At 42.5% G+C, this 24,379-nt stretch overlaps 1 protein-coding gene across 1 annotated transcript in view; it reads left to right on the top strand.

Annotated features, from left to right (window-relative positions):
* The window catches only part of UNC80 (unc-80 homolog, NALCN channel complex subunit), a 200,673-nt gene extending 176,294 nt beyond the window's left edge, over window positions 1-24,379 (top strand). The window contains exons 56-64 of the mRNA XM_006022285.2: window positions 3,355-3,539; window positions 7,471-7,636; window positions 8,907-9,086; window positions 12,367-12,505; window positions 14,632-14,688; window positions 20,415-20,496; window positions 20,989-21,100; window positions 22,952-23,160; window positions 24,105-24,379. Coding sequence (XP_006022347.1) covers window positions 3,355-3,539; window positions 7,471-7,636; window positions 8,907-9,086; window positions 12,367-12,505; window positions 14,632-14,688; window positions 20,415-20,496; window positions 20,989-21,100; window positions 22,952-23,160; window positions 24,105-24,368 — 1,394 coding nt within the window. The 3' untranslated portion in view covers window positions 24,369-24,379. The remainder of the gene's footprint in view (window positions 1-3,354; window positions 3,540-7,470; window positions 7,637-8,906; window positions 9,087-12,366; window positions 12,506-14,631; window positions 14,689-20,414; window positions 20,497-20,988; window positions 21,101-22,951; window positions 23,161-24,104) is intronic.

Raw genomic sequence — 24,379 nt, 5'->3', positions numbered from 1 at the left:
CAGTGCATTTCAATCATTCCCAATCTCTCTCATTCATCCGGGAACCAATTTACATGGGAGGGGTACGTGAATCATACAGTTGCAACACAGAGGATGCCTGGGCAGAGGACACAAGATGGAGACTTGACATTACTTTGGTTCACTTACAAACACAGGCCTATACCATACAATAACCATATGAAACAATAAAAATCAATACGAAAATGATAATAATACAATGTACAACAGTAAGAATCAATACAAACCTAATAATAATACAATATAAAACAGTGGATATCCAAAACCAAAAACTTGCTACCAAAATAAAAATGTTACAGCTTATCCTAAATCTGAGCTTGTTTATAGGGATTAGAGAGGGAGAGAAAGAAGGTGTGTGTGTGTGTGTGTATATATATATATATATATATAAAGAAAAACTGGGGGTTTTGCTACAACTTATTGGTTCAATCTACAGAGTTTAGACTAACCTGCAAAGGCTGAATAAATTTAGCCTCAGGGTTTTTGACTGTCTGTACTTAGCCCAAAGGAAAATCAGTGGCTCAACAGCAGGTAGTGATGGACTCTGCCACTTTATTGTGGCAGAAGTCCATTATAGATCATAGACAGATTCATAGATTGTTAGGGGCTGGAAGGGATCTTGCAAGATCATTGGGTCCAGCCCGCCTGCACTATGCGGGGAAGACAACTAGGGTCAGGTGACTCCAGCAAGGTGACTGTCCAGGCTTCTCTTGAAGATTTCCAGGGTAGGTGATTGCACCATCTCTGGAGGGAGTTTATTTCACAGTCTGGACACCCTAACTGTGAAGAAGGTTTTCCTAGTGTTAAGCCTGAAATGGTCTTCCAGGAATTTGTGGCCATTACTGCTGGTTTTCTCCAAGGGTTCCCTGGTGAACACTTGTTTGCCGAGCCCTTGATGTATTCCCCTGATATAGCAGTAAGCTGCTACCAAGTCCCCTCTCAGCCTTCTCTTTTTTAGGCTGAAGAGACCCATCTCCCTCAGCCTTTCCTTGTATGGCTTGCCTTGCAAGTCTCTGATCATACAGAGGGCTCTTCTCTAGACTCTGTCATGGTTTTCCACGTCCTTGTTAAAGTGTGGTGCCCAAAACTGGATGCAGTACTCCAATGCTATCTCACCAGTGCTGAGTACAGTGGGAGTATCACGTCCTTGGTTTTGCTGCAAATGCACTGGTTGATGCATGCCAGAGTATTGTTTGCCCTGCTGGCTGCAGTATCCCACTGATGACTTATGTTCTTACTATGGTCTATATTAGTATGAACATGAGCCTAGGTCCCTTTCAGTTGTGCTAGTCAGTTCAGCACCACTGAGCCTGTAAGTATGTTGGAGATTGTTCATCCCCACGTGGAGCACTTTACACATCTCAGTGTTGAACTTCATCTGGTTCCAGTCCGCCCAACTTGGAAGCCTGTCTAGGTCTCCCTGTATCTGCAGCCTATCTTCAAGCGTGACCATGCTCCCCCATAACTTGGTGTTGTCTGCGAACTTGGCCAGTGAGCTCTTCAACCCCACATCTAAATCATTGATAAAGATGTTGAAAAGCACTGGACCAGGCACGGACCCCTGAGGGACAGCACTGGCCACTTCTCGCCAGGACAACACAGATCCATTCATTAGAACTCTCTGGGTCCTACCCACAGCCAGTTTCCTACCCACCTGACTGTCGAGCAGTTAAACCTGCAATCCTTCAGTTTTCCCATGAGAACATCCTGGGATACCAAATCAAGGCCTTTTGGAAGTCTAGGTATACAAAGTTGACCTCCTCTCTCTTATCCAGGTGGCAAGTTACCTGGTCATAGAAGGAGATGAGATCGGTAAGACAAGACCTGTGTGTGACAAAAGCCATGCTGGCTGTCGTTCAGAATCCTACCTTCTGCAAGCATAGCACACATAGACTCCTCGAGCCCTCAGAGCACCTGCCTGCTTTCCCTGATTATAGAGAGGTACCCCAGGGAATCTGGGATGCCTCACCATAACCAGGGAAGTTGGGGTTCTCTGCTCAGCCAGGGCTATCTCCTGCGAGCACAGAACTGGTCTGGCTGAGTGGGGGAAGCAGAGAGATCTCATTGCCCTTTGTGCTGCATCATCAAGGGGCAACGTGTGTTTCGCCCAATGAAGCAGATCAGTTGTGCTGCTTTATTCAGCGATGTCTGTTTCTATCCTAAGAGACACTTCACTGCTTGACAGTTCCTCCTGTTCAGTGTTTTCTGTAGAAAGTAATAACTTGCTATTGACCTATACCTGATTACTACACAGACCTCTCCCCACAACTGCGCCCACTGGCTCAGTGACTCTTGGGACATAGACAAATGCATACATCGGTGTAATTTAGAGCAGTTTTTATAGCTATTTAAATGGCACCGGACCAGACAGATGTACCACTATCCTGTGGTGGCAGCATGCAGGTCACAGCTGTTCCTGCACCTCCCCATGAGGTGCAGGAGAGCAAATGACCATTTGTTTGCCGCAACAAAATAGTCGCAATAAAATGGCTGCCAGTGGTACTGGCTGAGCCATAATAAAATGGACAGACAAAATCTAATCCACTGTTTTATTCTGATGGAATTTTGCTTTGATTCTTTCAGGGCTAATTATTCACTAGTTTAGGCAAATTTATCTGAGTTTAGTGGGTATTATCTGTTTACAACTTGTTTATATTGGTATGATGTCAATTAAACCAGTATAAACATGTTGTCTGTTCCAGCCTTTGGCAAACCAGTAGAGGAAGATAGAGTCAAGGCTCTATCTATTTTGCTAGCTCTTCTCTGCTTATTTCCATTTCCCTGGACCCAAGGTTCAAACTACCTAATGAGACATGCATAGGGGATTCATACTTCTTTGAATGGGCATGTAATCTAAGTCACAATCTAACTTTTAATAAGCAGCATAATTTTGTGTCTAATTTTGTCCATTCACAGGATTAGTTATATTAGTGGACTGTGGTACTTGGCTTGATCAAACACTTCATATTTCATTTGGTACTGTAAGGTCCCTCTTTCTTGCCCCATGAATGGCCTAGAAGAAACACTTCACAAGTCACATAGTGACTCCCCTTCTAGGTACACTGGACTGCTTGTAGAGATTAACATTTCAGAATAAGGAAGAAGTCCCTGAAGTGAAAAAGACATAGACAGATGGTAGGAAAATCTTCCAGGAATTCACTGGAAGATGCTGGGAAAGGTATCCATGCTTCCTGGCTGAGCCTTTTGTTTAAACTAAGACTACCCTATTACTCTGTACTGCACCCAACCCTCCAGTCCAAAAATGTCTTTACAGGATGATGTAAGCAACTCTGACTCCACAACACTTGATGTGTACTGGGTTTTGTTTCTTTTTAGCCCTGAAGGTGATTCTTGTTTGCTTTGAGCGCCAGCTTGGCAGCCAGTGGTACTGGCTGAGCCTACAAGTCAAAGAGATGGCCTTACGGAAAGTGGGCGGGCTTGCCCTGTGGGATTTCCTTGATTTCATCGTTCGGACCCGTATCCCAATCTTTGTGCTCCTGCGGCCCTTCATTCAGTGCAAGGTAATACCACCCTTAGTCCTAGTGTCAGGTTCTTTGTTAATACTTTTAGGCAGGATATCCCAGAGTGCCTTGCAAAGGAGAATGAGACAGAGGCTTGGGGAAATTGCACTCTTAACTTTTGTAGAAGGACTGACATTTTAGAAGTCATGACTCTCTAATGAGCCTGTATACAGGACCTCTTGCAACTGAGGATCATTCATCCAAACAGCTTGTCATTGGGCAACAGAAAGACTGAGCGATAATTATGGTAGTTCTAATCCATCTGTTCTGAGAAGCTACTGATTGTAATATGGCATTGTAGTGGGTTGTCACACAGCTTTTTTATTTTCCTTGGGGCAAACTTGTCCCCACAAGATGACCAATGTCTATAACAAAACAAACTCATAGATGAGCCTCATAGCTGTGGTCCCTTCTCGGACCTGGAGAGAGCTATCCTGACTCTGTGTTGCCCCCTTGGCCCCATAGTGTTCTCTCCCTCAGCGTCCCTCCCTGGGAGCTCTTAACATCCTATTGGCCAGACAGTCATCCCTGTCAGCTGGCCGTATGCCCTTGAGAAGGCAGACTATTACTCATTAACCCCCCACAGTGGGGCTCCCACCCTTGAGCCATGCACCCTGTTACATATCCCCCCTCCCAAGAGTGGAGCCCGGGATACACTCTTCCCCTTTCTTCAATCCCCAGCCCCCGTCTTGGGAAAAGAAGTCTGCATTTGTGTGTGCTGACCCAGGGCAGGGATGTATCAAGAAATTGAAAAGCTGTATAGGCAGGTACAATCTTGTCAACTGGGGGCTAGCCTCCCGCATGGTGTTAAGCCCTTATTAAAAGGGCATGGTCAGTGACTAAATGAAACCAGGCCCCTAGGAGGTAGTAGTGCAGGGACTTAACTGCCCACTTAATCACCAGGCACTCCTTTTCTGTGATGGCATATGTCTGCTCTCAGGGAAGGAGTTTCCTACTGATATACAGCATGGGTGTTATCCACCCTCAGACTCTTGGGAGAGAACCATCCCCCGGCCTCACTCCGAGGCACTGGTCTGCAATATAAACTTTTTTGTTAAGTCTGGGCTGCATAGGACTGCATAGAAGCCATTTTACTGCCCCAAATGCTATCTCACATTTGGGTGACCACTGAATTCTTTGCAGTGCTCCCTTCCTCAGCATGTCAGTCAGTGGGACTGTGGTGGCTGCAAATTGTGGAATGAATTTCTGATAGTAGCTGGCCAGTCCCAGAAATGACTATATCTGCTTCTGGGTTCTTGGCACCAGTGTTTCCACCAGACCTTTGCTTTGTCTACTAGGGGCCTGATTTTACCATTGCCCAATATATATCACAGTCTGTATACCCCAGGTGACACTTAACTGTGTTAGTTGTTAGACCAGCTACTCGTTATCACCTTCAACTCTTCCTTTACCCGCTGGTGGTGGTCCACCCACGTGTTGATACATAGCCAGCTGCATATGCCTACCTGATGCAGGCAGAGTATTTTGTCCATTAAGCGTTGGAAGATTGCTGGGGCTCCATGTAAATGGAAAGGTAATGTCTTAAAAGGCTAGAGCCCCCGGGGTGTTGCAAAGGCCATGATTTTTCAAGAAGCTGGGTCCCAAGGATTTTGCCAATATCCAAGTTGGTTATGTACTTTGCATTATCTATTACCTCCACCATTTAATCTATTCTGGTCATAGCTTACACGTCACATTTTGAAACTGTGTTGACTTTGCAGAAGTCAATACAAAAATCAGATGATGTGGTCAGGTTTTGGCACGAACACAATTGGACTAGTGCACTCATTGGCCAATTCCTCTATTACTCCTAAGTCCAACATCTTCTTAATTTCTTGTTTCACCACTTTCCACAGTCAGCTGGGATTCTTGAGTGTCCCTTTTAAATTGCACAGCCTGGAGGCTCTTTATTTCAACCCATTGAGTCAGGGTCAAAGTCTTCCCTAGCTTGAGGCCTGCTACTGGATCCAGGAGGGCATCCAGAACATCCAAACCAGCTTCCAGTAGACATGTATAGCTCAGACAGGCCCCTCAGGCCTTCCAGGGTTTTAACAGGTTAACATGGTATATCTGTGAACCATGCCATTTCCCCTCCCAGCAAACCTCATAATTTACCTGGCCTACCCTCTGCAGGACCTCAAAAGGTCCTTGCCACTTTGCCAGTAACATATTCTTGGAGGAGGGGAGTAATAGTAGGACTCAGTCCCCTAGCTGGTAGACATGGAGCTGAGCATTTTTATTATATTGCTGTTCTTGCTCTTGTTGGGCTGCTTTGAGATTTTTCTTTGCGTTGAGTCGTGCCAGGGCTAACCTTTCTTGTAGTTTCAACATATGCTGAAATATGTTTTGTGTCACTGTCCCCTGGGCCTGCCAGGAGATCTAACACTCCCCAGGGCTGCCTGCCATATAGTAACTCGAAAGGTGAAAAGCCTGTGGATGACTGTGGAAGAGGGTATGCCAACCAGTGGGACAGGCACCAGTGGGGCCTTATGAGTGAACTGGAGGGCAACCCACTGGTACTTTGGGCAGGATGCACTATAATCTTTGATTTCCTGGTATATACCAGGCCAAAAGAACCTCACCAGCACTCTATCCTAGGTCTTTTCCACCCCAAAATAGCACCCCCCAAAAGCTACAACATATGCCAGTTTCAAAACCTGGAGTCAGTATTGTTTCAGGACCAACAGTTGGGACCTCTAGGCCCCTCTGACCTTGTTTGTGGCCACACTTATCAGGTGGTCCCCCCCTACAATTCAAAATGGGGATCCTGGATTGCTAATTTTGTATCCACTATGATCCCATTGGCCTGTCCCAACTGTCCATACAGAAGGGCATATACCGGATCCTCCCTTCAATCCCAGATGAAATCTTGGCCTAACCCAACCTAACCCAGCCCACCCTCCCAATGCGTACCTGAGGTTCCCTGACCCTCCACTTCCTTTGGATGGGGGGCCAGATCACATTAAACTCTGACCCCCTTTCTAGAGCATTTTTTCTGCCTCCCCAGTCATAGCTGATGATGGATTTTAAAAACCATGTGTTCTCCACCATGTGTAGCGTGCTGTCACTCAGCTTTTTGTTTTCTCTGGGGCAAACTTGCCCCCAGTGGAAGACCAGCATCCATAACAAAACAAACACATAAACAAGCAGCAAAGGGTTAACTCAAACCTGTGGTCCTTCTATGGTCTTATAGAGGACTATCCCAACTCTGTGTTGCCCCTTCGGCACCATAGTCTTCCCTCTTTCCCTCCGCTCCGCTCCCTGGGAGGTTTTAACTTCCTCTGATCCAGACAGTCATCCATGTCAGTGGCCCCATGCCCCAAAACAGGCAAGCTAGTACTCATTAACTCCCAGCAGTTGGGCTCCTGGCTCTGAGCCATGCACTTGCTCACAGGCATGTTGGTGCAAAATAAGTCTCATCATCCCTCCTCCATAATAATTTGGCTGGGATAATTTGCCTCATAGTATTGATGAATAAGAATAATGGAGAGTACAGTGTAATACATTGTCTGTAAACTCAGCTTCCACTATCCTCTTGAGTGGCAGCACTGCTACAGAATGAGACAGAAATGAATTATAGAATTTTAGGAATCCCAGAAATCAGGGTTTTCTGATGGACCAGCATTAAATGTGCTTACAGAGAACTCCTTGTAAGGTAGGCAGGTGTTTTATCTTGCATTGTTAAGCCTTATCCTAGGAACAATGAAAAAAGCCCTGACTTCAAAAGGAACTGCAGGGTTTCATCAGTTCCCAAGATCAGTGCCTCAGGTGGTTACATGGAGATCTTAGATAATAGATAATGCTATCAGAGGTGATCTAATCTTAGGTGATAGATAATGCTATCAGAGCGCTTACCAGCTAAATGTAGAGATAAGTGGTGTGATGCCAAAGTGTTCTGTTGCTAACTCTGTACTGTATGCCTCTTTCTCAGCTGCTTGCCCAGCCAGCAGAGAATCATGAGGAACTGACTGCCCGACAACACATTGCTGACCAGCTAGAGCGGCGCTTCATCCCACGCCCTTTGTGCAAGAGCTCCCTCATTGCAGAATTCAACAATGAGCTAAAGATCCTGAAGGAAGCAGTGCACAGTGGGTCAGGTGCGGACATCCAGGGATGGAGAGGGGGCGGCAAAAGAAGGAGAAGGGTGGACTTATCTGAAGGTGTGCATTGGGCTACAGTATCATGCTGACCTCAGCAAGCAATGTTGTTTATTTTTAAAGTGAGTTTCATCCTAGGACTTCAGGAGGCTTATCTGCATGCACACACACACATGCATGCACACAGCCTCTCACCTGGTTCTGCTGCTATTTTCAGCTCAAGCTAGCTGGCCCATCCAGTGCTCTAGGCTAAACCTGTCTGAGTGTCCATTGGGCTGGTAACCTTCCCATTTTGCAGGTGATAAACTTCATTTAGATCTAGGTATTCTGAATTCCCCTCTTGTAGGATTATTTGCTTATTACTCCGCAGCAGGCATTGGTTTTTTTCTCTTTTCTCCAGTGGCTCAGCATTTTGGGGTCCTCCAACCTTCTAAATTAGTGATTTTCAACCAGGCTGTCTCAGCACCCTAGGATGCCTTGAGATTCTTTCAGGGTGCCCACAATGTTAGCACAATGTTAGGTGTACAAACATGAATCACAGGATAAACCCAGAGATTTTAAATACAAATCTGTAGTGTTAAAAGCATTCTGCCCTATTGTGGTCTTTTTGAGTTCTTTGCAGCAGAAGAATGGCTCTATTAGGTTTCTGTAGTCAAAAATTAAGTGAAAACCAAAAGTGGGCATTTTTCTGAGGGGTGCCTTGAGTCTAAAAAGTTTTGAGATCCAGGGCTCTACAAGATCAGTCACGTACCCACCTCTACCTCACTCTCCACCCCCATCATATTATAGTGACCGTTTTCTCCTCTTGTTTGTTGCCACTAGAGGGCGGCTCTTGCTTACACAATGTAGCAAATATTCTGAGCTTCGATCTAAAAAGAAAACGGATTAGCTCACCTTACCTTTCTTTCTTCCTGCCATAATCACTTGCCTTGCTTTACAAATGACAAAGTTGGGGCAGTGGTAATAAGGCTCAGGGAGAAAATCAGGGAGCCTGAGAAAATTTTGCAGAGCCAAAGGTCTGGAACAGGTGAGCTGAGCCAGGGCAACAGTACGGATCTAGCACCAAGTAAGCACAGTGTACCTTTTCTCTGCCTTTTAACTTCTGCTTCAGTAGCAGAGCTGTTGCAGTCAGCTGTGCTTCCATCCCACTGTTGCTCATCCCTTTTTCCCCATCTACCCAAACTGAAATAAAAGGTCTTGCCCTTCTGGAACAATGTCCTTTTCCCCATAATCCTGACTGTCTTGGGCTTGGTTTCTCCCATCTGTGCAGCCTATCAAGGGAAGACCTCGATCAGCACTGTAGGCACCTCCACCTCTGCCTACCGCCTGAGCCTTGCTACCATGTCCCGCTCCAACACAGGCACTGGCACAGTCTGGGAGCAGGACAGTGAGCCTTCACAGCAAGCTTCGCAGGACACTCTGAGCCGGACCGATGAGGAGGATGAAGAAAGTATGTGGCTACTGCTACAGGAGCAGAGTAAAGTTGAATCTCCTTACCCAAGCTCAGCTCTGGTCTACAGAGAGACCAGGCCATTGATCTGAGCGGTAGAATATTCTGCAGCTGCTTGGTGTTGAGGCCTTGCTGGGCTTGCACCCAAGCAGCAGCAAATAGTGGTTGCTGCCCAACTTTCAGTGTGTGTGGAGGTTGCATGTAGGCTTAAGGTTAAAAACTAGGTGTGGCTGCTTCTCAAAGCAGTCCAGATGTGTCTTCTTCCTTACTCTTGGGCACAAGATTGCCCAAGGCAGGGTGTGGAGAGAATTTAGTGTAAGAGACAGGAGCTGAAGTGCAATCCCCACAGTACTGAGAAGGTGTTTATCAGTTCCGTCTTTGGCTTTAATCTAGCTAACAGACAGGAACTAACTGAGAACTAATGCAGCAGACATTTCACTGCTATAACACCTTTGCTTTCCTGTTCATAATTTTTAACCATAGGTTCATGCATGCAGCACAGAGCTGCACTGTGTAGGATTAAGCTGTGGGTAGTGTCTTCCTACTAGTAGCAGAGGCAATACAAGACCTGCATTGTGAGAAATCTCCTGGTACTAGTTTGCAAGGAAGGGCTGGTGACTCTGCCTTTGTTTTAATTGATGTGGGTTTGCACACACCTGTTTTCATGTTGTGTGTGTCAACATTGCAACCCCTGTGCTCTCATGAAGGCTGCTCTCATGCTTGAGAACAACTGCAAGCAGTGCCTCCAAAGCAGCTTCACAGCTGTATTTCCAGTTTGGGCACATGTGACTGAGAAGGGGTAAGTGGGGCATGAGTGAGGGTACCCTCTCAGAGCATGGAGTAGACATACTTTATGTGGTTTCAGCTGAGTTCCACATGAGACATGGGGATCTGCTTTAATCAAATTTGATATCAGTAACTCCAAGTTTTGCATACGTTCCCTGAAAACCAAAAGCCAGGAACTCCCTTCTCTCTGTCTAGCAGGCCTGGGTTTCCCGTTCCTCCAGCTTTTATTGTCTTCTTGTGATGCAAGTGTTGCCTCCATAGCTTGAAACCTTTCCCTCTCACCTTTGCTGCTTGAGGGCAGCTGGATAGTCCTAGGAGACAGTAGACACATGAGAATCTAAGGCAGGATGCCTCTGGAACAGGATGGCCAACCTGCAACATACATGCCACAAGTGGCATGGGCAGCCTGTGTGTGGCACATGAGGGCAAGCAGTACAGTGGCAGATAGGGCAGGGAACAGAAAGCAGAGCAGCAGATTGGGCAAGGGAAGTGGGTCAGAGTGGCACTCAGGGAGGATGAAGGGCTAATGTATGGCACACCTGCCAAAAAGTTTGGCCTCCCAGTGCTTTAACACATGAAATAATGTGATGGCCTGTAAGATCAAGGAATTAATTGTATCTTAGGGGAAAGTTTAGTTCGAAACAAGGTTCAGCCCAAGTTTTCTGATGGGCTGTTTAGCTGGTGATGATGGTGTCCATTGGTCACAGTCTTGGATTCAGTATGAATGACTTAGAATAAGCATTTTCCTATTTGCTCAGGTCATTAAAAGCCCTTAAGCCAGACCTAAGTCAACCCTCATCTGATTTAAAGCTATCTGACATACCAGCACGGGTGTGCAAAAGCTACCAGAACAACAGAAAGAAATCAATCCAAAATTAAGTGCAAAAGAGCTTAGATAACAATATGTTGGCAGCAGGTAGCTCAAACCTCTCAGCAAGAAGTATTAACACTATTTGTTAGGTTAAAAATGCCAGCAAGTCAAAAATGATCATTTGATCGTCCAGTATTACAAGGGGTGTTGGTCATAGCCATGTTGGTCTAAGGACATAGGCAGACAAGGTCCTTTGAGTAAAAGTGAAATCTTTTATTAGACCAGCTAAATAGTTGGAAAGTTGACACTTGCGAGATTTTTGTTACTTAACTTTTTCCTGATATTTTATTTAATTTCCAAATGTCATTAAAAATGTCAAGCATGTCTAATAAAAATCCAACAATCTGCACAGTCTTGTGACAGTATGTGATATATTTGAATCATTTCAACCTTATTCCCGTGAACACAATGTTAGCATTTTGAGGAGGGGGAAAAGATCTTTATTTTTGCAAGTTAAAACCTGTTGATTTGGTAAATCTCTTCATTGCTCCTATGAATGTTAATAATGTTGTTTTTTTAAATCATAAAATTTATTATCAGCAAAATGTCCAATGAGTAGTTCTCAATCCGAGATGACCCTGAATTTAAGATGCCTCCCCACATAATTAGGTTCTATACATGGAAACGTCACCAACTTGTTATTATTTTCCATGTATAGAATCTAGTTATTAGAGGGGCATTGTAAATTTGTCGTCCCCCCTGCCACTGCTGCAGACAATGGGAGCAGGCAGTAGAGGGGCAGGCAATGGGGAAGGTCAAGTAGCCTGAGCCACCTTCCCCCCCGGCTGCCTGCCCCCCCCCGCCCCAATCCCTACACCCAGCCCCCAACCCTGGTGTCTTCACCCCTGCTATTGCCTGACCCCCTTCTGCCTCTTCACCTTCGACTTTTGCCTTCCCCATATCCCAGCAGTCTCTGCCTGCTCCCCCCGCATGCCATTTATCTTCCAGCTCCAACCTAGTTTAAGCCAGAGGCAGTGAGTATGTTGCTCCAGCCCAGCCCACTTGCCCCAGCCTGGCCCAGTAGCAGCAGCAGCAGCAGCAGTGGGAGCTCCAACCCAGGCTTCAAGCCTGGCCAGAGCTGCCACTGCCACAATAGCTGTTACTAGGCTGGGCTTGGGCTGAACAACAACATGCTTTGTGCCCCAGGCTGGAGTGGGGCTAGATCCAGAGGGTTAGATCCTCCTTGGGGAGGATGCGGGGTTGGGGAAGGCAAGCAGCAGGTCAGGACTGCAGTGAGAGCCACAGCAGCCACCTGCCCTCCTGCCACCTTGTAGTTGAATCCAAGACAAAGGGCTTCCCCCCACCCCCATGTTAAATGGGTCAAAAACCTCATTCTGGATTTGAGTTAATACAGCGAAAGCAATTCCATTGCAGTAGTAACTGAAGATCCTAGACTTCCTCTCTTACGAGCCATTTCCTAGGGAGGGCTTCCCAGCAAAGCCCCACACCCTGCAAACACTTGATGACTACACTGCTGCTACTCAAGCACAAATGAAAGTACATGTGTGTACGTTGGCAAGAGTGGAATTTGAAGACCTCTGAGTCGTGAATGCGTGGAAACTGTGAACATGTCACGAGGATTTGGGATGACTGTTTTCTCACTCTCTCCCATGTCATTTCTAGATGACTCAGTGAGCATGCCCAGTGTGGTAAGTGAACAGGACGCATACCTTATGGGTGCCATTGGGAGGAGGCGATTCTCCAGCCATATCTCCAGCATGTCTGCACCTCAGGCTGAGGTGGGCCTGTTACCCAGCCAAAGGTAACAACATGTGCTTTTTCATCTTTCCCAATATAATCCCAAGAACAGAGGGTACCTTGTGTGTGACTCAGTAATAAGGGATGGTAAAGTCAATGCCAACCTAAGAAGCTGATCCTGTAGTATTTACTCGTGCATTGCAAGTAGTTTCATTGCCATCAGTGAGAGCACTTGACTGGGTAAAGGCTGCAGGGTTTGATATAAAGATCTTCCAGTACAGTCTATATTGCATAATCTTCATAAGAGCCACATTTCATTGTTAGAAACATTTCCTTCTAGCAATCTCAGAATCTTACCGCACCACTATTGATTCTCTGCTAATGCCATTCCTGTTACTGCATTTGATATCAAAAGCATTGGCAGGATTTTAGGGTGCCTGAGATGCTTAGAGGTTTCATTTTGTGAGTCCTAAATACAGCACTTGAAATGAGTAGAGAGGAATCCCAAGGTACTGGGAAAATCTAATGCAATCTGTGTCCATCTCAGAACAGACTCATTTTCCTCTGGACATTAGCTCATCTCAGAAAGCAAATGTCAAGTATGAAATAGGATTTGTGATGTTATTCAAAACCGGAAAACTTGTTTGTCCACTGGAGATAACCTCGGATGCCTCTTATTACTAAAAGAGGAGGAGAAGGTTGTTAGTCAGATGTGAGTCTTAGACCCACAGGGACAGTTTTTTCCAATTCAATTCTATTATTTGTGCATAACCACTATTTATGTTTTATTTGTATGTGACACAGATTTCTAAAGAACTTTGACAAAGGGAGAACATAGAGATGAATTTGTCATTCTCTGCAAACCTTGAAACGTGATTTCTGCATCCTTTCTTGACTGGCTTAGGAAAATAGAGCAGCACTGGGCCTAGCCCATTCTCAGTTGTAGTTCAGTTAGAAACAACCGTGTTGCATGTCACAGCTTAAAGGAACAGATATGGCTTATACCAACACAGATCTGGGAAACAGGAATCAAAGCTAGTAGATTTTATTCAAGAGTTTGCATAAAAGAGGCTTCTGAGGATTCATTTGACTTGTAAACCTATTTCATTTGACTGACTGACTTCCTTCCTTCCTTTAAAAAATCAGTTTTACTGCAAAATTTCCAATATACTCTATGCTGCATAATTTTCTAAAAGTCTACATTTTGTTGTTAGAAATATTCCCTTCAAGGAACCACTAGCCATAGTGCTTGTTGGTTGGTGATTTTAAGAAAAAATGTGTAGTTACAACATAGCTTTGGACTCTTGGCTTTTTAAAGCATGCAATCTACTGGGAAAATCTCCTTTTATATGCGTAGAATAGGCTTAGTAGATATCATATTTCACAGTCACATAGCCTTTTTATTCATCATGGACAAGAAATAGTCTCTTGGCTTTTTGTTGGTATTAAAACTGTAAACTAATTAATGTTTAGTAGTAATGTTATTGCTTTCTTGTTGGTAAGGTAGCAAACCACTTTCGTCCATTTGGATGCTTCATCAGAGGCAACATGTTGAAATGGAGAGGGAGTCAACGCAACAGCTGAAGCAATATTAATATTATTGGGTACAGATTTGCCAGTATATGTTTCAGCTGTTACTTACAGATTCATTGCAGTGTAAGACAAAGCTTTCAGGAGGTTTAGTCTTTTAATGGAACCAGACCTTGGGTGTGGTTTGACAAGTCATGAAAAGTAGATTAGCATTACAGGCACAAATCTCAGTAAGAGAACTGATGTGTGAGGGATAGGGGAAAAGGTTATGAAATGAAGTGGAAAGTAAATAGGACATAATATAATGCAGGCAGAAAAATGGCTTTGAAAACTGTTTCCCACCCTTGTGTTCCCAAGAAGTGCTATTATATTAACAAGCTTCCTAGCTCATGCAATGTACCGTATAAATTTGGAGGTGTCTTTGGATCATAACCTCCATCTATAGATTGAGTCTTTTATCCAGAATTTAATTTAGCAGATGTTCTTTTTTCTGTGCCTTGAGCCATAAGTTCTGATGAAACAGTGCAAGACCAAATGATTTTACCGTCTTTTTTTTTTCTTTTTCTTATTCCGTTATTTTTTTTCCTTAAAAACAGAGACAATTGCATGCTTTTTGCATTTTCTCTCCCTAAATTCTTCATCTCCCTGCCCCTCCTGCAGTGAACCTAATGTCCTCGATGACTCCCAGGGCCTGGCCGCTGAGGGCAGCCTCTCTAGGTACAGTGTCAACACTACCTGTCTGTCAGTGTCTGTGCTGGGAAATAATCGGTTCCCTATCTCCTCTGTCTCTCTTACTCACCTTTTGTCTCTCTTTCCATTTCTGTCTCTTGTTGTTCATTGATATTCAGGCCTGCAAGTCAAAGGTGTAGCAACCCATCTTCAGTTTTCAGCTTTGATTGCCAACAACTTCTAATTGTTAACAACTTTGAGGAGTTAAAAAAAGGCTCGCTGGGCTAAAATATTTGTCTGTTTTGGATTTTCCCCTTGTTAGCTATGGTTCTGAAAATATGAGAAATAGTATGCACAAGATATTAAATGTAATCTTTTACAAGCATCGATTTAGAGACATTCTTGTAAAAAGATTTGTCATTCTATACTCTCAATACTGTCATCATGAAACCCTATTATAATAATAATGTACAGATCATAGGCATTTTCTTTTATCGTTCTTTAATACTACTAATCTTGATATTACTTATTGAGTGCAATTCCTTATAAATGTCCTTATAGTAATCCCCACTTATTACTATGCATTACTATTGTTCACATACTAGCCTTAGAAAACATTAAGACAGACACTTTGGATATTCAAAATTATGCTGGCAGTGACAGAATACAAACTTGTGAGCTCCTGCTTCTCATGAACAGGGGAGTTTGTTCTTTGTACAAATAATATCATTGCCATGTCTTTAAAATATGTTGGTTGTACGATTTCAAAGGGAGGGCTGCACCTTTAACCATCAGTTCAGCCTGCTACATCATTTTTACTGTTGTGCTACTGTGACCACACCTCTCAAGTGATCCTCATTAGGTGGGAAAGATTTTGTTCATCCCAAGAGTACCTTTGTTTTGTTCTGGGAGAACACGATCCCTGAAATCTGGTATGTAGAGTAACTGCATTGCTTTGTTATTTTACCCTGCTAGACTAAAGATGAGGACATGTTGAGAGGCACTTGTGTGAAATAGTATTTTTTGAGATTTCACCATTTTTTTAATGCTGAAAAATGGGAAATTTAGTCTGTTGTTGGCTGTGCCATTTAGATCATCCCCATAATTCATAGTGCCATTTGTGTTTGCGTGTGCTTTGCCTTGACAGATCAGTCTCTGATTGGTGGTAATGTGGAAGGGCTGTCAAGAAAAGATGCTTTCCTTTGGTAGAGCCAGGAATGTTGTCCTATAGCAAAATGTATTTTGTTCCAAAAATATCAGTAAGGCATCTGTCTGATAGAACCAACTGAGCAACAGTTCACACGCTGAGAAAAAACAGAAACCATTCTACAAAAGAAATGAAGTGCATTCACTTTGTGAGAATTAACTTGTCTATGTTTGGGGAGAGCTGTTTGAGATAAAGACAGTATAGCCTGCTGAATAAGTCCCATCCCAACGTTGATTGTGAAATGTCTTCACGCTATTACATGGGAGTCATTCTGCATGACAACTCTTCATGACAAGGCCAGGTATTTTATGATAGATGAGTCAGTTGACAAGGTCAAACTCAGTAATTAATTTTGGTCTCTGAAATTTAGACATATATGCAGTGGGTTGCTGTTGAATCCTAGCATGTCAACCTTTGCCAAAAATAAGACATTGTCTCCTGTACTGCATTGTTACAAAGTTTTCCCTAAAGTAGAAAATCATTTGGCATGTGTGGGGAAGTAGGTTTATACAGAAAGAATATTTCTGGTGGTGTTTTATTTTCTCAGGGAAAGGTACAGACATCTGCAGGAAACAATTTTATGCCACAAAAGCTTAAAAGAGAATGAACGTAGTGGAGTAAACTAATCTAATCTCTGTGAAAAAGTCTACAATTTTAGTTCTGTAGAAGATGAAAAGGCAATGTTTTAGCTGTATTGTATGTACTTAAATGTGTAAATTGGATTCTTCTTTTAAAGGAGAAAAGCAATAAAACAGCCAGACAGCATAACTGCTTATTGTACTGTGGAGATCATTGATATAGCAGAGGGTAAATACGCTCTTATATTCAGGAACATTAGTTTTAAATAAATCAAGCTGAGATTTTTCTTTAGATAACTTTGATTTTAGCTCTTGAATACGTGGATAAAAACGGTTTAGAATTGCCTAATAAATTCAAAGTTCAGTAATATTTACCCTAGGTTAATGGAATAACAGATTAAATAACAAAACATGGTTGAAGGCAGGAATTTCATTGAAAAGAGCAATAACAAAAACAACAGTAAAGCCTATGTACCAATTAGAGTTACACATATAAAAGATATGAAGGCAGAAAGAGAACAGCATTCATATGCACATTATGCAGAAAGAAGGGGGGTAGGCGATAAAGACTTCTTCATCACATGATTTGTTGAGATTATAACTGAGAAAAGAGGGGAGATTTCCCCAAAGCACAAAGGAAAAGAGTGAAAACTTCTGTGATTGGAAGCTGGTGCACAAAGAAACTTTTAATCATGATTAATAAGGAAAATTAGACCAATGAATATAGCAAGTGTATAGGAATATCTTTATGTTAAACTGATTCTGACAGCTGAAATGCTTCTGGGAAATTGGGAGCTGGATTTAATCTACATATTAACCCATTCTCTGCTGGTCCTTCACAGCAAATCTGAGTTACCTTTGTCCCAGAACAATCAATTGAAATACTGGGAACATGGGCCATTCCCAATCTCTTGAGAAGTACAGCACATGCTTTCTACCAAGATATTACCAGGATTTTTGACAGTGACTATAATACATTTAATATTGTTTTAAAAATATTTACTTGCTCTTTCTGGTTTTTGTTTTCCTCTGTCACACATTTATTTGCTTCATTATTTCTTGTTTTTCATGGAGATATCTTACTATAAATGCCAATTTGATAAGGTTATTTCATTATGATCTGAGTGTTGCACTGGACCAACATTTGTTGCAGTGTTGACAACAAGCATCCATGAATTCTTGTTAGTTTGTCTGTCTCTGTCCTAACCTTGTGAAGGAAGTAACATGATTAGGAAGACGCATCACCTGTCGTGGGCATGCAGTGAGTGACTGAGCAACAGTCCTGATGGATGGGAAAGTTTACAGCTGTGTTCTCCCCAGATAAATCTGGTTTATGCGGTGTAACAAAAATCTTACAGATCCCATTTTCACAAAAGAGGAGGAATAAATTGTTATCTGAAAATGGAATTGGATTTAGACCTGTTCGACAGAATTCCTGTGAACTGACCTCCTGAATATAAGGCAAGAGCAGAAAAATAGTACGCTCTTGGCTGTGTTCAGTAGACATTGAAAGGCAGAAAAGGAAGGAGAGTATGCATGCATCAACAGTCCCTAGGGAACTCATTTTCACAGAAACAAGGTGGTTGGTGCTCTTGCAAGGAAGAAAACAAACCATGATGGAATCGAACTTATGTCAGGAAATTCAGTTATTCAACTTAAATTGGCAGTTGTTTCTCTTTATTCCTTACTAAATTTGGGTGAATCAGTGTAAAAGGAGAAAGGGATAAAGGACAGTCACATTAGGGTGGTGCAGGCATCTCTGTTCATCTTCACTGTTGTCCTTCTCACTGTTTGCCAGCAACGGACCTCCCCAGTCTATGCTCAACTTGAATTATACCAGCTTGTGCAATGCTTCTTTGATGGAGACACATATCCATTAGAATGCTAAACTTGTCTCACTTATGTTGTAAGGTAGGCTTAAGCCCTGAATACAAGATGGGAAAAAACAACTGAGTCCAGCCTGTCACTTGTCTCTTCATTGTTTGTCTTTAATGCACAGAGCAGTCCATGGGAATCATTTTTTTCCTCATGTCTGTGTCATGTCTACAGGAATCATGTGCCATCCTTGATTAATGAGGTTCTCAAAGTGTTTGCATGATGCTCATTTTTATAAGCTTGTTCCACCACTGTAAATAATAGGTTATTTAAACTGAATGTAACGTTAGTCTTTTCTACAGAAATCAGCCTCTCCATTGACAGAACTAACAGACATCATTCTTCCACAGAAACCGCAAGAACCATCTTACCATAACTTTCTGGTAGTTAGCCACTTAGCTGAATAGCCAATTCTCTTGCAGCACCATTTTAAAATACATTTTGCAACCTTTAAAAAATAGGTTTGATTTTATTTTCTACTTAAAATTATTCACATATGGATATATATCTTAAGTCTCTTAAAATTTCCTGGAGCAAGGTTTGCAGTAATCTAGAAACAGAAAGTTAACAATTTTCTTACAATTTCAAGCATTAGGCACGTCAAACCCAAGGGAAAAAATGTAAATGCACCCTCTCGGCCTTGGTAAACTTCAGAAAGTGTCACTTCTGGAGTTTACTGGATCCCAAGCAGTTGCACGTGCTGTAAGGCCGTTGTCTGGGTCAAGAATGCAATGCTGCCAACTGGAAGTAGCTTTGAGGACTGCACCATTCATAGAGGAATAGTCTTGTCTTGATGTTCAGAATGTTTTGTATGTAAACCATATAGAAATCACATGCAAATATTGAGAATATGCCCAGAGGAGGGTGTTCTCTCTTTGTGCTCAGCAAGACCACTTTTCCAGTAGTGTAGTTATAGTAAACCTGCCAAAGTATTAGCTCCATCTTTTTCTCTTCCAGTATTCATAAGGCTGTAGAACAAGCTTCACTTCTTTTAGAGCCTCTTACCTTCTCCAAAGGAGGTGGCAAAGCCCAGGAAAATTCAAAAGAACAGGAATTTCCCCCCTTCCCCTCATAGATAAAAGCATGCCAAAACCAGAATGTACTGTAGTACTGAATATTCAGCAATGCATATTAAATACAGCTAGAAGGTGCTTAATTGGGATGCATGCCTCAGTGGATTTAATTTTGTCCCAAATAAGCAGCTGTCCCATTTAAAAGAAGTTCATCTAAATGTTACTCACCATTGTAACCATATGTGTCTCAGATTCGGTTTTTTCAACCAAGCCGTTTTGTGACTGTTGCCTGCTTTAATTGTGACAAAACTGGGAGGACTTCAGGATTGTGAAAAGAGGAGGGAGGGTAGGGGGGAATCTGCTACACCAATATGAAGTTGATTGAGGAAAAAGTGGTGTAGGCTGCTTAATGATATGAAGAGTCCCCTTGATTGTTCAGACTGCTTGATTTTTAACAGAGATTCAGTTTGTTGACAACCTATTAAAAACAAAACGAATGCTTTAAGATTTTTAACATAATGTTTAACTGTTTTTATTTTGCTCATGAGCCACAAAGAGGTTTCAGGCTGCAAGTGTTGAATGTGAAACCTTGTTTACATATATCATGCACCCATTATGTGAATTAAATCTTTGTCAGTTGTGTTCATATTTCATTTTGTTTATTTAAATTGCAATTAAAGGCAAAAGACAAAATGAGTGGAGCTCAAATGGGAGGAAAATGGCCTTTATAATGATCCTCACAACCCCTCCCCCCCAGAGATAAAATGGCATCCTTGCCTTTGTTTGTGGGTACCAATGTGGCAAAGGAAGCAGGGAAGTGGATGTTCAACAATGGGGTGCATCGATCAATGACTGAAAACTGAAAGTCTCAGTTTTTACAGTTTTGTGCTACCTGGCCTAGTCCTGAATGCCATGATTCCTTCTCCCATTCCTGTCCAAACCCTGGAATCAGCAACCTAACTGATATGTTCCCCCATCCTTCAAAGATATGCGGTCTTTGAAGTGGTTGTGCCATTAGTGTTTATAGTCACAAGTGCCAGGGAATGTACTAATTATTCACTGTGTGTCTATGGCTGGGCTAACCCTCTTGACACTTTCCAGGGTAGCAAGTGTTCAAAGTGAACCAGGACAACAGAATCTTCTTCTTCAGCAACCTCTGGGGAGAAAGAGAGGCCTGAGGCAGGTAAGACCAGAGGAGGGTGTGAACGTGGTCATGCCAGTGTCCAGCAGCCCATTTATTGTTCCCTCTACCCCGTGCATATTATACCATTAACATTATCTGACTTAACAAGAAGTGGTTGGGCAAGCCCAACCCATTTGGTTCTACCAAGCCACCAAGAAAGAAGGTATGTTTTGTTTCAATCTACAAATGTATGTTTCTTCCTTCTATTACTATTCTCATTCCTTCCTTACATAACTATTTTATTTGTAAGAAAGGCACTGCACTAGAACTGAATTGGCATGAAGTATGATGTTTCATCCATAACTTTTATAGTACTGGTAAAGTGATGTCCACATTAAAGAAAGCAAAAATTGTATATCCACTAAAAGATAAATGAGTTGACATACATACTAGTGTTGCATAAATGGCAAGACTTAATCTCCTAGAGAAGAATGCTTCAATTATATACAAGTATTTGCTTGGTGTAATATTATTCTTCGTTCTATTCTTTAGCTCCGAAGGCCTCTTCTGTCACGTCAGAAGACCCAAACTGAACGTCGTAACCGTCATGGGGCTCGACTTTCAACAACTCGTCGAAGCATACAGCCAAAAACAAAACCAAGTGGTGAGGCAACTAAGCTTGTGTTAACTAGGTTTGCAATGAACCTAGGCATGTCTTCTGTAGAGTTTTCATAACAGAAGCATTGGATGGCTTGGGGGATTAATAATAAAATGTAAGCCTTTCACTATATCATGTCCACTCCAGGTTTTCAAAGTTACTGCTACTTGTTCTTCATTAACCTATGTGAAATGCATTTCGTGGCTTCAGTACAGTTTTTGGAGGACATATACTCACATCAGAAAAATTACTTCCACAAAATTGGTAGTTTCTCCAAAGGCAAGATGTGGCTGGACATAGACACTGAATTATGTTTTCACCCAAAGGTAGAAGATTTAAAATTTAAATCTTCTCTATTATGAATTTTCTGTTAGTGTGTATCTACACAAGATGCTTGGAATGAATTCTATTGCACATTACCACTGCGGGCAAAACCCATGGTAATGCACAATGGAATTAGTCTACTGCACAGTAATATCACCTAAAATGCATGTGCCAGTGCTACTGCGTAGTAGCGCTGTTACTGCGCATTTAGTTAGTACTTGTTATTACAGGTGCTAAACTGAACGCGCAGGAACCAGTGAAATCCCTATGCTTCTGCATAGTAGCACTGGTTACTGTGCATTTAGTTAGTACCTGTTATTACAGGTGCTAAACTGAGTGCGCAGGAACCACTGTGCATTAATGCATGTGTAGACATGCCCAGTGGCACCCAGAATTGCATGTCTGGAGACTGCTAGGCTGTGAGACTGACATATCTTGGTAAAACACGTGTAAAAGAGGAAATTTATTATATACCTCAAACCTAAATTGGATAGGCCTTTAAAAACTGCATGTGGGGAAAACACAGAGGAGCCAGTTCAGTCTTTAGAACACTACCACTACGTGCTTTCTGCTGCTAAAGCCACTAAGTAGGGCAGGCAGCTGTAGTCTGCACCTCATGAAACCCGCAAGAGGTTTTCAAAGTCCATGTGGAAATCACGTTCTCAGCAAGCCAGCCTAATGTTAGCTTGACAATGTTGTTGGAGATGTATAAACCCTACATTGTTATCAAAGGGCATTGTTAGCCTATTGTCATGTGCATTAAAGCATCACAAAAAAGTGCTCTTTAGCTAATGTGCATTAAACTAGGCTAATGTGCCTTTTTCTAGTACAGTAAGATTTCTGTTATCTGGCATGAGTGGGGAATGCCGGGTGCCGGTAATGTAAAAATGCTGGTTTATCTAAAAACACCAGAGCTGGAGGTCAGGGCTTGCATGCGGTGGTGGCGGCACGGGGTGGTGAATAGCAGTGGCAGTTATGGGGGGGTTGCACGTGGTGGTGGTGTGGGGAGATGGATGGTGGCAGTGGTGTGGTGCCAGAGTATGCCGGCCAGTAGAATGCTGGAAAACAGGAATTTTGCTGTACCTCCCAATGGAGGTCCTGGAGTTAATGTGCATCACCTAAAGTGTATTAATGAATGTATAGATGTGCCCAAACATTATTAAAAGCAAGAGCTGGGGTATTAACTCCACTGGGTAAATTTCAGTTTTGGTGACTGCATGCAGCATTCTCTCTATTTTCACTAGCCTGTTTTCTAGTGAAGGTATAAGTGTGTCAAAAAGCCCTGATTTTTATTCCCAGATATGCTACAGATTCCCTATAAAACTTAGGGTATGTCACTTAAGCATATGTTCTCAATTTCCTTATCTGAATGAGGATGATAATACCTCACTCACATAGGAGTTCTGAAGCTAAAGTCAATTTAATCGCTTTGGAAATAAAGACACAATATATACATAAAAAGTGTTAGTTATAGTCTTATTTTTCCTAAGTTCGAGTATTTTTGTGTTTGTTCTCCCACACCTGGCACTACAGTGGATCAAAAGCGATCAGTGACTTTCACTGAAGCTCAGACAAATGTAACAGCACCCTCAACAGCAGATACCACACCAGTGGTAGCCCAGCAGCTGGCTGGCAGCAGAAGCAGCCCTGCCCAAGTCAGCAAGCAGGAAGCTGTGAATCAACCTGTCCTGACCTCTTCTCCTGCCATTGTTGTGGCTGATCTCCACCAGACCACCAGCCAGGTAAATTGTGGGATGGTTTTACCCACTTTGGTCTCTAGGTCATGTTCTTGTCCTTTAAAGAAGTAAAGAAAAAATAGTAAAAATGTCTAATGCAGAATGTCACTGGTGGACATAAAGGGACATAGCCGGGGAGCAAAGATACAGATGTATTTTGTTTTCTTTTCGATTGAGGTCACCAGCTGCACTACGGGTTGTTTAAATGACCAACTTCCAGACATTTGTCTTAATTCTTTCAGCTTCCATTAGAATTTCACTAATGCATTTCCTTGGCTGGATTAATCCTATATCTTCCTCCTGTTTCTTCAGATATGTGTACACATCCTTCTACCAATGCCTTACTGCTCTTTGGAGGTGGGGCTGGGGTTAGGGTAAACTTGTGCATCATTGAAGGATTTCTATAAAAATGCTACTGTAATAACAAAAGTATCAAGCTTTGCAACAACCTGTTTACCCTGCAGTCACTGCTGAAAGAAATTAGGTGTTAAAAATTCTTGATGGGGGTATATTATGGTGCAAAGATTACAATTGGTAATCCAGAGGTTAGAAGAGGCCTAGTGGCATAAAAATATTTTTTTATGATCTCTCTCAGGGGTACATGTTCTTGGGCATCAACAAAAAGAATGGAAAAATCCAACTTTGAATATATAATTTAAAAATTAAATGGGAAACGAAAAAGAACTTTAAGTCCTATCTGCCTTGTAACCAAGATGACCGTTGTAATTTTCACTACAAATCTGATATATGAAGCAGGAAAAAAAACTCCCTAAAGTTTAGGTTTATGATATTTAAATAACTGGATGTTGAAACTAAAAGGCACTTGCAATTTAGTCTTTTTAAGTAAACAAGTCTGAAAATATTTCGCATGTGCTCTTTTGCACCATTTTTTAATTCTCCTTCTCTCTTCCTGTAAGTTCAAAACTGACTAGAAGTTCTTTTGATTCCAGACTGAGGCACTTTCTGCAGAGAAGGAAAAAGACGAAGAGGAGGATTTGGAGTCCAGGCCAGGACCAGCACACAGCGCCACACAACTTTCTGACACGGAAGACTTCACAGGTCTAGAGACTACCAGCTTGCTGCAGCATGAAGACACTGTCCTTCACATCAGTGAAGAGAATGGGATGGAGAATCCTCTTCTTTCTAGTCACTTCACCTACACACATGTTGAGCTCGGGGAGACTGATGTTGACCTGGATGAGTCCCATGTTTAAATGATGGGGCA

This window comes from Alligator sinensis, unplaced genomic scaffold (assembly GCF_000455745.1).
Source record: "Alligator sinensis unplaced genomic scaffold, ASM45574v1 scaffold730_1, whole genome shotgun sequence".
Classification (NCBI taxonomy): Eukaryota; Metazoa; Chordata; order Crocodylia; family Alligatoridae; genus Alligator; species Alligator sinensis.
This window is presented reverse-complemented; position numbering and strand designations above follow the sequence as displayed.